General features: G+C 37.1%; 1 protein-coding gene across 1 annotated transcript; it reads left to right on the top strand.

Moving 5' to 3' along the window:
* Positions 1-11,993: 11,993 nt before the first annotated feature.
* Positions 11,994-13,817, top strand: LOC131658156 (uncharacterized). Its single transcript, XM_058927485.1, has 5 exons — positions 11,994-12,050; positions 12,798-12,870; positions 12,953-13,191; positions 13,281-13,454; positions 13,554-13,817. The coding sequence occupies exons 1-5, from the start codon at positions 11,994-11,996 to the stop codon at positions 13,815-13,817; spliced, it is 807 nt and encodes a 268-aa protein (XP_058783468.1).
* The last annotated feature ends 1,498 nt before the right edge of the window (positions 13,818-15,315 follow it).

The raw sequence follows: 15,315 nt of genomic DNA, 5'->3' as shown, positions 1-15,315 counted from the left end.
TATGGTAAATGATTTGGGGGAGGGGACTGTTTTGCTTAATCTGAAAAACGCAGAATATTTCGGAAATGAACTTCCAAAATGTTGTTTTCGGAAGTGCATTTCCGAAATAAGTCAATTTTTTTTAAAAAAAAAGGCGCTTTCGGAGATGCATCTCCGAAAACATCTTTTCCTTGCATTTCGGAAGTTCATTTCCGAAGTTAGGGGTATTTTGGGTTTTTCACCAGAGGTGAGCTAGAAGGTTGGGAGGTGGCCAAAGAAATTCTTAAAAAAAAACACTAAATATATGTGAAAATCACTTATTTAACGAATAGAGAAACATGAACGATTTAGAGGGGTGATTTTGAATCAAAATCGATCCTAAATCACCCCTCTCTAGGGGATACAGATTTCTCATTTTTTACCAGTTTTGACCGTCAATTTATAAAAACTGCCGATTTTTCGATTTTGACCGACGGGTTAAATTGTTAATTTTTTTAATATAATACAATTTATACTTTCTTTCATATTTAGTCACACCCATATATAATATTTGGATTTGTCCTGATCCTTAGATTAATTATATTAATTTATTTTGTATTATCAAATTAGTAGACTTGTGTTATTTATTATTTTGAATTATTGCATTTATTTTGACCACTATGATATTTTGATTATGATGATTGTGTTCATTATGAGTCAGATTATTATTTTAATAAATTAAAGAAAAAAATAATTGACTAGTATTTATTGTATATTTAAAGTACTTTATCACTAAAAAACAAATTATATGGGCTTCGCCCCTTATTTATCTAACAAAAACAAATGATAAAATTAAAAATAAACGGTAACCTTTTCAAAACTTAATCTTTTTTGATAAAAATTATTTCAAATTTATTTTTAAAATTTTTCCATTAAAATATAATTGAACAAAAGAACTTTAAATTTTTCAATAAAATATAACACATAAAAAAATCTTTTGAAATTCTTCAAAAACTTTAATAATTTATTTTAAAAAAATATAACATATTGAAAAATTTTAGAAAAATATTCGTGTACAAGTAAATTTATATTAAAATGAATTAGTTAAAAGTGAGACTAAAAAATCAATGTATAAAAAAATAAATATTTAAATTTGAATTATGTAATGTAAGTGTTGAAGATGTAATAGTTTTATAAGGATAAGAGGTACTATAATTTTTTAAAAATTTCTTTGGCTACCTCTCAACCTTCTAGTCCACCTCTGGTGAAAAACCCAAACTACCACTGACTTCGGAAATACATTTTCGAAATGCAAGAAAAAAGTGTTTTCGGAGATGAATCTCCGAAAGCGCCTTTTTTTTGAAAAAATTGTCTTATTTCGGAAGTTCATTTCTGAAAACAGCATTTCGGAAGTTCATTTCCGAAATACTGCGTGTTTTGCAGATTAAGCAAAACAGCCCCCCTCCCCCAATTCATTTACCCTAATCTTCTTCCAAACTCAACCCCAAAGAGATTTTTCTGCAAATCACTTCCAAGCTACATCAAATGCTCCATCTACTTGCTCTACTACATTCAAAAGTCCTCCAATCTATTCAATCGGTAAGCATTTTGATTTTAAGATTTATGATTAAAATTTATATTAGGGTGTTTACAAATAGCAAAAAATGTATTAGGTTAGGTTTGTACTGATATTTAGGATGTTTAGAATGTGTAGACATAGGTTTGATTTAGGATTTTGGGATCTGCCATTGGAGGTTGCAGAGAACTTCTGCACAGGGGTGTTTCGGAAGTTCATTTTCGAAAACACCTTCATTCCCAGTTTCGAAAATGAACTTCCGAATTGTATCACAAGTGCAATTTTTTTTAGTTTTTTCTGTTGTCTCGCATATTAATCGATTTCAACTGTTTACAGGAACATGTCAGGCAACCAACCAGCACGCATCAGACAGGGTAGAGAGACCCAGATTGCATCGGCTAGACGCGAACGGGCGGCGGCGCAGCTGGCGTCGACACAGGGACGGGGGCAGGGCAGGGTATCTTCTTCCCGCCAACGAGAGGAGGAGGTGGCAGTGCCATACCACGAGGAGGAGGGGGTACCAGATGTTGACCCTCCACTCGGGGAGGAGGATGAGCAGGAGGACAGCTACCCGGGAGGGCCCATTGACACTTCCGTGCTGATATCCTACCGCGACCACGTCGCTCGGCGGATCTGGGAGGGAGAGGTATTTTTTATAATTTGCCCGACTACATTATTTAACCGTTTATAATTTAGACGTTTATTCAATATTTTATTTACGGTCTATTTAACATACGCTTTTATTTGTTTTTTTGTAACAGGAGAGAGAGCCGTTGAAAATGGTGAATCACTCCCGGAAGATTTTCAGTCTGTTTAAACCGACTGCTGAGTGGTTTAACGACTCGATGAGAGCTTCAGGGCTTAGTGGGATCTGCATGACAGGGTACACCACCATCAGCCACGGCATGCAGGGGGCCTTTGTGGAGCGCTGACACAAGGAGACGTCTTCTTTCCACTTGCCGGTTGGGGAGATGACGATCATCCTGCATGACGTGCAGTGTCTTCTCCACCTGCCGATCAGGGGTCCGTTGTTGACCCACTCCCGGATCCAGAGGGTCGAAGCCAGTCAGTGGATGGCGCTCTATTTGGGCATGGAATCCGAAGCTGCTGACTACGAGTGCATCACGACATCTGGGCCTCATATCCGGTTCACCACACTCAGCCGCTATTTCGAGCACCACCTGGACGCGGCGGCCGATGCCGAGGAGGCGGGTGATGAGTTATTTACACAGTATCACCGTGGCTGCGCTCTCCGGTGCTACGTGACCTACCTCCGCTACTTCATGGACCTGACTACCGTTCACCAGTGGAACTGGGGGTCAGCTACTCTGGCATCATCTCCGCCTTTGTGTTTCGTATTTACTTATGTTTCGTATTTATTTATGTTTCAGAGCTGGATCATCTCCTACTTCTCCCACATCCACGGCTTCCACATCGATCCTGCGTACGTTGACGCCATGCCCAGGGCTGCCAGATACGTTCTCCAAAGGGGGAACAATGCGGTGGGACCATATCGTGGGTACTTGGACCGCACGATGACGTCACCTGGAGGCCGTTCAGCGACTACACTCAGATTGTCCCCTTTGACGGCATATCTCTATATTTTGGCTGGTTGGCATGCGGGACTACCATCATGGTCTGGTATCTCCCTGAGCGGTGCATGCGACAGTTCGGATTTGTGCAGATGATACCCAAGTCACCCTTTGAGGATGCTCCCGACATAGTGACCAGAGTGCAGCTCACTGCCATGTTTGAGGATTGGGAGCATCATGTGGTACCGAAGGAGTATCGTCGCATGCGAGTCACCCAGGACTGGCACAGTGTGGAGGGGTACGTCACATGGTTCTATCGGGTGTCACATCCTCTGCTGACACCCGACGCTCCCGGAGCTCCTAGGACAGCACACGAGGAGATCCTGGAGAACCAGCAGGCCGAGGATGACCACGCCATTGATCTCCTGCCGATCTGCAAGCGGATAGAGATGCTTGGGCGGGACGCGGTGAAGATGATCGTCACTGATGCGGGCCGTGCGGCGGCATACAGGCGGCAGAGGAGGGCCCAGGGTGAGAGGGTTAGGCATACCCAGTAGTGGTCGGGTTTATTATTTTTTTTTGTTTTCGGATTGTATCTTTCGTACACTATTATTGTTTGGATTTGGATCAGATCGGTTTGTATATATCACTATTCTTATCATATTAGTATATTAGTATTTTCTGTTTATATATCGCTTATTTTATTTGCCGTCTTTCTTTAATTAAAAATACGAGGCTGTTTCCAAAATCATAAAAAAAAACACAGTTTCTGCATAATTCGGAAGTTCATTTCCTAAACCCCCCAAAATCTGAAAAAAGGTGTTTTCGGAAGTGCATCTCCGAAAACACCCCTCATTTGGTGTTTTCGGAGATGAACTTCCGAAGTCTGAGAAAATTTTAAAAGAAAAATTACTTCGGAAGTTCATTTCCAAAGCAGTGGTAAACTGGGTTTTTCGCTGGGGGTGACCCCCATAGGGAGGTGGGTAAAGAAAAATTCAATTTTTTTCCACGTAGCAGTGTCATGCATGCTACAAGACAAAAGTCAAATAGGAGGATATAAGAAACTAGTCAAAGATCCGTGTTGTCGTTCAGGTGTATTATTTGTGGTGTAGTCTTTTATAAACGATACGAAAAAAAGGTGAAGTAAAGAATTTTGATCGACCAAAATGTATTTAAAAAATTGAAATTAACAATATAAAAAAAAAATTTACTAATAAGATATTAGTAAATATTAGTAGTATAAAAATTAGATTTTAAGTTAAAATAATAAAAATTAGTTTTATAAGGATAAGAGATACTATAATTATTTTTTCCACATAGCTGTGTCATGCATGGTAAAAGACAAAAGCCAAATAGGAGGATATAAGAAATATGAGCAGCAGACACACGACTGCCACCGGTGGATAAAGGTTGCATAGTGGAGGAATGTACTAGTACGATTCATTGGAAGTTAAATGCTCAAATTGGTGCACCTATTGAAAAGATTCTCTGCAATGCCGCTATTATGCAACACCACTATTAGGTTTGTGGAAACCTATTTTTATGTATGTACTGTAATATAAACAGAAATACATTTAATTATTTATTTATTTAATAAATCTCCTCGTTAGAATTTTTTTTTCCTGTACTTTTTTTTTTGCCTTTTTCTTTAGTATGAATTAAATTTATTAATACTTTATTATAATAGATAATGAGGAGAATTTTATCTTACAATTAATTATGGACATTATTATCTATCATTAATGTCCTTTTGAATTGTTGACATTATGTAATTATATAATGTTTAAGTTCATTTTAATTAAAATTATTATTTTCATTATTTTAATAAATAAACAAAAAGTTTAAAAAGATAGTGCACAGTATAAAATAGTTTTACACCATCATCAAATAGAAAATTATCATCTCATTAATTTATTTTTAAAATAAAAAGAATGACTTAATTGGATAAATGATGGTGATTGGTTGATAGTATAAAAATATATTACGTGTATATATCACCTATTTTCTCATAAATAAATTATTGAAATTATATGATTAGTCTTTTCATATAATTATTTTATTGCATATTTAAAGTACTTTTACATATCTAAAAGTAATATAACTTTATATAATTAAAATGTAATCATTTATTTATTTATATATTCTAACTAATGAATCCATATAATGTTGTGGAGAGCTATCAAAATACAGTCTTCAACAGGGACACCCGAATATTTTTTTTTTAGTAAACAAGATTTCATTCAAACGGAGAACTAAGGGTTCTCCAACCTGTTTACAAAAGGAACGACAAAACGCCTAAAACACAGAAATTACATCCCAAATATAATTACGATAAGAACCAAAGGGGTTCTTTGACAAAATCGTAAAAAGAATAATTGGAGTGTGTAATTTCTCCGCAAAAAGACCACCTCCAAGCGAGGACTTTGATGTTCCAAACTAAATCATCAAAATTCCAAACCTCTTCCCTAAAACAAACCCCATTCCTACCTAACCAAATAGCCCACGTCGTTGCCAACCAAAAAATATCTACTTTCTTTACATCTACCTTCTTAGATATACAAAACGAGTGCCAATCCATAAAACTCGATAAGCTCTCTTTTTCCTCTATCCCACTCTTACCAATCCACCCCGCTATTTTCCTCCAAATATTCTTTACAAAAGAACAAGCAAAAAAAGAATGATCTCTATTTTCCAAATCCCTCCTACAAAAGGAACACTTCAAGTTATCCAAAGAGAGAGGAATACCTCGAAGCGCCAATTGATCTTTTGTAGGAAGCCTATTAGCCAAGAGCCTCCACGCAAAAGCTTTAATCTTGAAAGGAACATTCGACTTCCAAACCAACCCCTTTGCTTCATGAAAACGACAAAAGGGACCAAAAGGAACACGCTTACTAGCATACTCCGAATAACACGAGGCTACCGAGAAACCTTCACCACTATTGAGGCTCCACTCCACCCAGTCCTTGTCCACCCCCAAATCCCCGAAATCCACCAATAAATTCCGAAGCTCCTCCCATTCGGCCAAAATAGCACCGGTAGATAACAAATGCTCCGCTATACCAAGACCCCCCCATAACCATTTACCATCCACCCAACCACCCATCGCGGCGACCGCCACTCCTTTCAAAGTCGATGCCTCAAAAAGAGCCGGAAACTCAATCTTCAAAATCTTCCCATTTAACCAAACCGCCTCCCAAAACGGGGTTCGAAAACCATTATTAATAGAAAACCTACACAAAGAAACAAACGGGTCAAGAAAAAATTCGTTCCCTATTTTCAACATATCCTTCCACCAAAAGGATGCTCTCCTTATCTCTTTAACATCACCTCCTCCTCCCATCAACTTCATCGAGAGGTCACCATAGCGAGATTTTAAAATATTGAAACTAAGAGAGTCCGCCCCTTGGATGATTTTCCATCTCCACTTGCTCAAAAGAGCCACATTAAAATCCTTGATATTTTTCACTCCTAACCCCCCCTTCTCAAAAGGTTGAGTAACATCCTTCCAACAAATCCAATGAATGCACCTCTTCTCCATCCCACCTCCCCAAAGAAAATTACTTTGAAGTTTCGTTATCTCCTTCACCACCTTTTTGGGCATCAAGTAGAAAGACATGGTGAAAACGGTTAGAGAACTCAAAACGGACTTCAATAACGTTATTCTACCTCCTAGTGTGAGGAACCTATTTTTCCAACCATCCAACCGCTTTTTCATCTTGGAAATAAGCGGACTCCACATTTCGTATTTTCTCGGATTAGAACCCACCGGTATTCCAAGAAAAGTAAAATTACTCTCTTCTACCTTACAAGCAAGAGAGTTAGAGGCGGCCTCCAAGAAACCCCTACCCACATTGATGCCAATCAATTTGCTCTTATTATAATTTATGCCCAACCCCGACACCATCTCAAAAGCCTTTAGAACCACTTTAATGGCCCACACATGCTTCCAAGAGCCTTTTCCAACCAAAAAAGTGTCGTCCGCAAATTGAAGAATGTCCACTTCACAACTCCTTTGAATAGAAAAACTCTCAAACTCACCCATCTCCATAGATTTTCTAACCAAACCCGCAAGACCTTCCGCCACCAACAAAAAAAGGAAAGGCGAGAGGGGGTCACCTTGCCTTAGACCTTTGCCCACCTCAAAATCGGAAGTGGGGCTACCATTAACAAGGATCGACATATTGCTCTTAAAAATCAATTTTTCCATCCAACCTCTCCATCTAACCCCAAAACCCATTCTCCTAAAAAGGTACCTTAAAAAGTTCCAACTTACATTGTCATATGCCTTTTCAAAATCCACCTTGAATAATAAACAATCTTGCTTTGTTTTCCTTGCGTAATCCACCACTTCGTTCGCAACAAGCACCCCTTCGAGCATTTGTCTCCCCGGAACAAACGCACTTTGATACGGAGAGACAATGGAACCAATAATCTTTTTTAACCTTCCCGCCAATAATTTTGCCACTACTTTGTACATACATCCCACCAAACAAATAGGCCTATACTCGTTCAAAGAGAGGGGATTAAGAGATTTAGGAATCAATGAAATGAAAGACGAAGTTACCGCCTTAGAAAGAGAACCCCCATTGTAGAAACTCTCGAAAAACCGAATAAAATCTTCTTTAATAAAACTCCAACATTTCTTGATAAAGAGGAAAGAATAGCCATCCGGACCCGGACTTTTAGAACTACCACAATTCCAAATGGCCTCTTTAATCTCTCCCTCTAAGAACGGGCTTTCAAGGGCCACCACCTCCGCCTCCCCAACCAAGTTAAAAGGAATTCCTTCCAAAATAGGCCTATGATCATCCAATTCCTTAAACTTAATTTGAAAATGATTTTCTACCTCTTCTTTTATCTCTTCTACCGAATCCAATAAACGACCCGAGACAAGAATAGGACCAATATGATTAACTCTCCGTCTATCTTTCATCACCTTATGAAAAAAACCGCTATTTGCATCTCCCTCCTTTAGCCATTTCAATCTCGATTTTTGAATTATCATGTTCTCTTTAATCCTCAAGTTCCTCCAAAACCTAAACGTAGCTTCCCTTTTCCCATTTACCACCTCATTCAACTCAATATCCTCCGTATCTTCCAACTTTTCATCTCCAAGATTAATGTCCCTCACTCCTTCGTCCACTTCCAAATCGAACCTCCCAAAGACCTCCACATTCCACTTCCTTAAGATAGGCTTAAGAAGTTTCAACTTCTCTTTTAGAACATAATCACTCCTCCCCTCCACCTCTAGGCCTTTCCACTCCTTCTCAACAAAAGGCAAGAAAGAATCCAAGGAAAACCATTCATTATTAAATCTAAAAGGTTTCGGGCCCCAATTCACCTTGTCCACAATCAACCAAATGTGACAATGATCCGAAATGTCCCTCGCGCCAATGAATTGCCCCACCACACCCCATCTATTCACCACCTCGTCCGATAAAAGGAACCGGTCGATTCTACTCATCGACTTACCATCCCCACTATACCACGAGAATTTCTTGCCCTTACAAGGAACGTCCACCAAAGCGCTTTTGTAAATGAAGTCGGAAAAAAGATCCACCTCGTTAAGATTAACCATCTCGGACCTCCCTTTCCTTTCTCTACGATTTTTGACCGTGTTGAAATCTCCACCTATGATCCATTCCCCATCCTTAAATTTCTCATTCAAAGACAACAAGTCCTCCCATAATTTCCTCTTTTTCTCAATGACACACGAAGAGTACACGTTAACAATATAGTACCACAAATTATCTCTTTTAACTTTGATGCCCAAATAACCTTCCCCTTTGAAACTATTCACCACCTCCACTTTTCCATCCCTCCAAAGAGTGAGCAAACCCCCCGATAAACCATTAGAGTTAGAATAGGAAAAACCTATCTCCGGCCCACTCCAAAAACTCTTACCAAAGGCTTCCTTGAAATCTTTAATTTTAGTTTCTTGTAACAAAAAAATATCTGCTTTCCCTTTATTAATTATAGTACTAACCCTCCTTCTCTTTAAAACACTACAACCTCCCCTTATATTTAAAGAGCCGATGATCATGTCAACCTTTTTGAAGACTCCTTCCTCACTACCATCCTCGCACTGCTAGAACTCTCAAGATTCTCAATTCTTCTTAACAAAATATCCCTTCCTTCCGACTCGGCAACCCCCAGAGCTACAATGGCCTCCCACAGCTTTTCCCCCCACATCCCCATTAATGAACTCCCATTGCCTACTATTACTCCTCCTTATATCTGAATCCTCTTTATGAACACCATAGACCTCAGTACTATTTCCACCAAAAGAGTGAATGGAATCCGAAACTTCACTAGGAACAATTTGAACCTGCGCTCTTATTTTCCCCATCTTCTTCACCCCATCCTTGTTTCTATTGCCTTGAGATTTCAGAACCACTCCCTTACTACCTCCACCAGCCTTAGAACCTCCTTTCACCACTCCAATATCAGACAAACTTTTAAATTTCAATTTTTTGTGCTTAAAATTTCTCCCAGGTACCTCAAGAGAACACGTACCCACTGTTTCAATACCTTCTTCAGTGACTAACACATGACTCCTTTCCTCACTTTCTCCCACCGATACCTGCCTCAGCCCCTTTCCTACACCACCCCTCTCCTTCAGAGAAATAAGAGCCAAATCAAAAGAACCCGTATTTTTACTTCCACCGCTCCCAGCCGAACTCCTCGCCACCGAACCACTATCCTCCTTCCGTTTCGAATCAAACAGGGGCCTGACTGCCGACCCAAACTCCTTAACTGTATCACTACAAGAAACCGACAGTTGGACTATGGAATCGTCGACTGATTTTCTCCTTTCAACATCAGAAACTAAAGGAGCAAGAATGGGTGTCGTCTCCTCTGGAGCACAACAATCCCCTAACAACGAGTTACCGCCGGCCGCGACAACATTTGCGCAACCAGGGTCGCACTTAGGAACAGCAACCGGACAAATAACAGTATCTAACAGACTACAATCCAGTTTATCAGCCCTTTCCAACACCCCCTCGTCATCAAGCAAATTATCATACCACACATCTTCGGATTCCGAAGTGTCGGAGTCAGAGTTAAAAGTTTTCTGCGTACCTGAAGTGTTTCGGATCGAGCCTATAGCGTCTTCCCTTATCACCAATGAAACTTCCTTCCCGTCGATGAGCACGATCATAGACTTCTTCAATTCATGTGTTAGCTTGACTCTTGCCATAAATCTAGCAGTGTCAAAATTGGACCCCGCCGCCGTTGATTCATCCACGCAAATGAATTCCCCCATCGAGTTAGCCAACTTAACGAAGAAATCCACACACCACGCGTGCAACGGGACGCCGTAAACACTCACCCAAATGACCCTACCGTCATCAATGTCCTTCTCATTCCACCTTCTTACTACCGCGAACCATTGTTTCCACCACGTTTCGCCTTCCCCTATTAAGTCCTCAATCACACCCTCCTCTTCCTCTTCTAAAAGACACAAATTCCCCCCCCCCCCCATAGGCGTTACCTTGATATCAAAGACCCCTTCCATCATGAAGTGAGACTGAATGTTGTAAGTCGACCCCGGTATCGTCACCACCCCCACATAGGCTTTTTCCAACCTCTTCCTGTTATCTGCCTGAGAGGTAAAACAAAACACATGATTATCACCCACCTTCACGCTACCCTTCTCGCCGCCCTTCCCCAAACCTTCATTCAAAACCTCCACATAACGCCTCTTCAGAGGCCCAACAGAGATGCCTGAATGCACTCCCGCCGCCGATCGAGGATGTTGAGCCCTTTGACCTTGCCTGTGAGAGAAGTTGGTATCCGTAGATGACATCTTCCTTGCACTAGACCGCTCAAACCTCGGAAGATTAGCATGAATCTTCTTCCCCATAATCATCACATTATCACAACGAACTGCTAACAATCTACCGTCTTCAACCTCTTCGAACCTAACAAAACCAAATTTCTTCCCCAAATTATTCTTCTTCGGCGAGATTGCAACCTCCACCACATTCCCCAAACACCTCGAAGAACGATTTTGCTGAGTGAGATTCCGGAAACTCAGAAAAGAAAATGGACGTAATCGCAACATTCTTCTTCCTGCTAACACCTCCTCCCCACGGGAAAACGTCCCACCGCGGTCCAATCGCCTTGAATGATCTTCTACTAAAAGTTTTCCAGTCCCCGCCGTGATTTTGAGAAGAACCGGCCATCGGAAATTTCCAATCCCTAGCCCCCTTTTAGAGGGAGGGGGGAGAGCACATTTCTAGAGAGAGAAAATATTAAATATCTTTCTAGAATAGGGACACCCGAATATAATACGACATGGTCACTTTTCGATGATAATATGAAAAATGAAGCACACTCGCTATCATAGTATTTAATATTTATTTATTAAAAAAGTAAAGAATTTTTTAATTAAAATTAATTTCTTAAATTTTATACCGATAATATTACTTCATTGCATGTTTAATCTTTATTTCAGGATGAAGTAAGTACACTCTAAGCAAATTTTTTTTTGAAAACCAAGCAAAAAGTTTTGTTTTACTTTGTTTTGGCATGTGGATAGTGTATTATTAAATGTGATGAAACTCAAATTTAAAGGGTCTGTAGTAGGATTGTCCAATAACTTGGCATGTTTTCAAAACATAATTCTGAGTACCTCTAGTATCTGGTTAGTATATTTACATATACATTTTCATGCATTTTTATTGATTAAAATTTAATTGAAAACTACACGATTTTATACGAAGACATAAACAACTAATTAAATTAACAATCCATGTAAGTACATAAAATAAACAATATGTGGTCTTTATAAAAAAAATACATGTGGATGGTGATTGATTTAGGAACATTATAGTGGCTTCTTTGATAACCAATATGTAAACAACTACTACATGGCCACTCTATGCAACATGTGAGACGCAAATTTGGGGCCCACAGTTAATATGTTTCATTTTGGCACTAATTCCACAAACTTATCCGAGCAAGGTACTAAGCAAACTGTACCTTATATTATACTATTTTAAATTAAAAAAATGAGCACTCTTGCCTTGCTTATAAAATCAAATTTTAGGTTTCCTTCCCTATTTCATCTTCTTCTTCTGCTGAACTTTTTCTCTCAACTCTAGGGTTCAACTAGTAGCAAGCACCATGGTTAGTCAAATATCTAAATCTTGTGTTCTTTTTTCTTCATCATCTTCATCCTCTCAAATGACTTCTTATTTTTCTGTTTCATTTAGGCTTCATCTCAGAACGCAGAAGCTGAAATCACTCTGGTGAATAACTTAGTGTTGTTGTGCTGAAATATTTTTTCTTTTTTTTCACCTAAATGATTTTTTTTGTTTTAGTTTTACTGAAATCCTACTGGAAATGTGTTTTTATTTTGATTCTTTTTTAAATGTAGAAAGATTCTAATTGCTGGGATAAATGGAGAGATAGCTTAAGTCCCATTGAAGATTCTAATTACTGTTGTTGTTGTTGTTGTTGTTGTGCTGATTTTTTTTTTTTTTTGTTTCACATAAATGAACTGAAATCTTACTGGAAGTATGTTTTTCTTTCCCTTTTCTTTCTTAATGTCAAAATCATTTTTGTTAATTTATATGTATTTTATGCATATTTTATTTAAAAATTAGTTTTATGAGGAGACTTTAAGTGTGATTATTTACAATTATTATTTAATGTAATTTTATTTTATTTATTTCTACACCTATAATTTAAAAATAATTTTATTTTGATTTTTTTTAAACCAGAAAGATACTACTTCATTTGATAAATGGAGAAAGAATGATACTCTTAACTTTATCAAAGATCAGGGCAATGGAAGTAAGTTTCTTATTATTCATAATGGTTTTATTTTAATTTTTTAATATAAATTTTTAATATACTAATATATAATTTTCTCCAGATTGTTGTTATGCATTTGCTGTTTGTGATGTAATTGAGGCATTGTATTTTATTAACAATGGAGAGCCTATATTCTTATCTGTCCAAGACATATATAATCATCTCATAAAAAATGAAACAGATGATATAGAAGGGCGTACTATACGTGATGCCTTAAAATTTATTTCCGAAAATGGGTGTATTTTAGCTCACACATGCCCTTACGAGCAAAGATTCAAACCTACAGGTTATCCGCGTGAGGTATTATTCTTTTAGTGTTCTCTTTTACATTTAACCATTTTGCTTTATTGCATTTTAATTATTTAATATTTCTACACTAATCATTTTAGGTGTTTTTACGTATTGAAACCTACGATGCAATAGACCTTCAACGAGTGGTATTACCCAAAAAAAAATCAATAGCTCTTGAAAAGCTTGAAAAGAATGTAGAAGAGGAAATCAGGACAGCGCCTGTTGCAGCACAATTGATTTGGATCGAGGGTGATTTGAAAGATTTTAAAGGAGTAAGTGTTCTAAATTATTTTTGCTAAAATCTCAACATAATTTTTGTTTCATTTTTATATTGCAACATGTAGATTAATTATGTTTTATTTTAATTCCAGAGTGATATATATTCTGGTCCAAGAAATGCAGATGCTTTTCTAGATGCAGGAAAACACGGAGTTGTTATTGTTGGATATGGGGAAGAAAAAGTAAAGAAAAAATTAAAAAAATATTGGATAGTAAAAAATTCACATGGAAAAGACTGGGGTGACCTTGGATATATAAAAATTGATAGAGCTCCATGCTACGGACAATTGCTTATAGAAGCTGTGTTTCTTGTTCGAGGTGTAGCAAAAGAGAAAGCAAAAGATGGTGAAGCATAAACAATTAAATTTATTGTAATAGTTTTTAGTCCATATGGTTATGACTTAATTTGAAACAACACTTCAATCTCACACACATATATATATATATATATATATATATATATATATATTCATCCTTTATATATGTGTTAAATATTAACATTGCTATTTTTTTATTAAGAAATGTGTCGATGAAATCTTGAATCCATATCATATCCACAATATAATTCATCAACACCATTCAAGAAAAGACCCCAAAATTATTAAAGAAAAAACCTTTTCATCGTCTATTAATTAGTTTTAAAAATTTTTAATGTGTTTATCGACTTCCATATGTCATTTTGGAATAAAGATGTTTATGGGTTTTCAATTTGTCATGTTCATAAACAACATCCATTCACTAAATATGTGGACTTAATGTATAGTCTAGGGAAATTGCCTAAGCATACTTCGTTTATTGAGGGATGTTCATTTATAGTTTATATTAATGATGTTGTTCTATGCCTAATATTTTTTTAGTTAAGGTGTTGTTGGTGATGTTTTTGATAGAATTAGAATCAACAACAATACATGTTATTAGATAGAACACACTTGTTAAAGTCATGATAATCAATTCTCTAAAATGATGTCAATGTTAAGACAAAGTATTCCTTTGGGTCATTGAGTGCTTCAATATTTATGGTTTTTAATAAGACAGACCTCAAATAAGCGTATTTTAGTATAACTTATCTAATCTATGTATAAGATAAGAACTCTACTATCATTCATTATGGACCATAGAGGTTGAACTTACACTTTATTATACATAAATCAGAATTAGTGTTCAAAACTCATTATTATTGATCACATTTATTAGACTATCTTCGAATGTATTACATTTATAACATTAACATGTTTTGTAAAATCAAACCTTACAATTGATTGTAACTCCCAAAAATATTTATACCATTCTCCCACATGAGAAAAATCAATTGTGTGATGATAATTTAAAAAAAAACGTTTTGAAAATGACTTTCAGTCATGACACCATATTTTCTAAATTTGATCGGCCACTAAACAAATGATCCAAAGATGCAACACTTGATTAAGACTTCATCCAACATGAGATAAATGATATTGAATCATGGTTGTATTTGTATCCTTATTGATAAACACCTTACATTGTTATAAATACCACTAACTGTTGGGAGGAAATCACAAACGCAATGAAATATTCAACAACATAAACTCTCCCAAATATCACATGCAACGACAACCAACAAGAAAAAACACATCAAACAACACAACACAATTTTATCGTAAAAAAACCTTTGTTAATTAGGAGTAAAAAACCACGGGATCTGTAGGCCACTTAAAATCTCCACTATAATCAACAATAGGTACAAACAAGATTCTCGCTAACACTAGTTAGAGGTATACATCAACATCATCAAAATTTGCAATCAATCTTTGAATACAACAAGAATCAAGAGAGACAAAATAACCCAAAAAACACCAAGAAATTATGACCTCAAAG

The sequence above is a fragment of the Vicia villosa genome, linkage group LG3 (genome assembly GCF_029867415.1).
Source record: "Vicia villosa cultivar HV-30 ecotype Madison, WI linkage group LG3, Vvil1.0, whole genome shotgun sequence".
Classification (NCBI taxonomy): Eukaryota; Viridiplantae; Streptophyta; class Magnoliopsida; order Fabales; family Fabaceae; genus Vicia; species Vicia villosa.
Note: the sequence above shows the minus strand (reverse complement) of the source record. Positions and strands in the feature narration are given on the sequence as shown.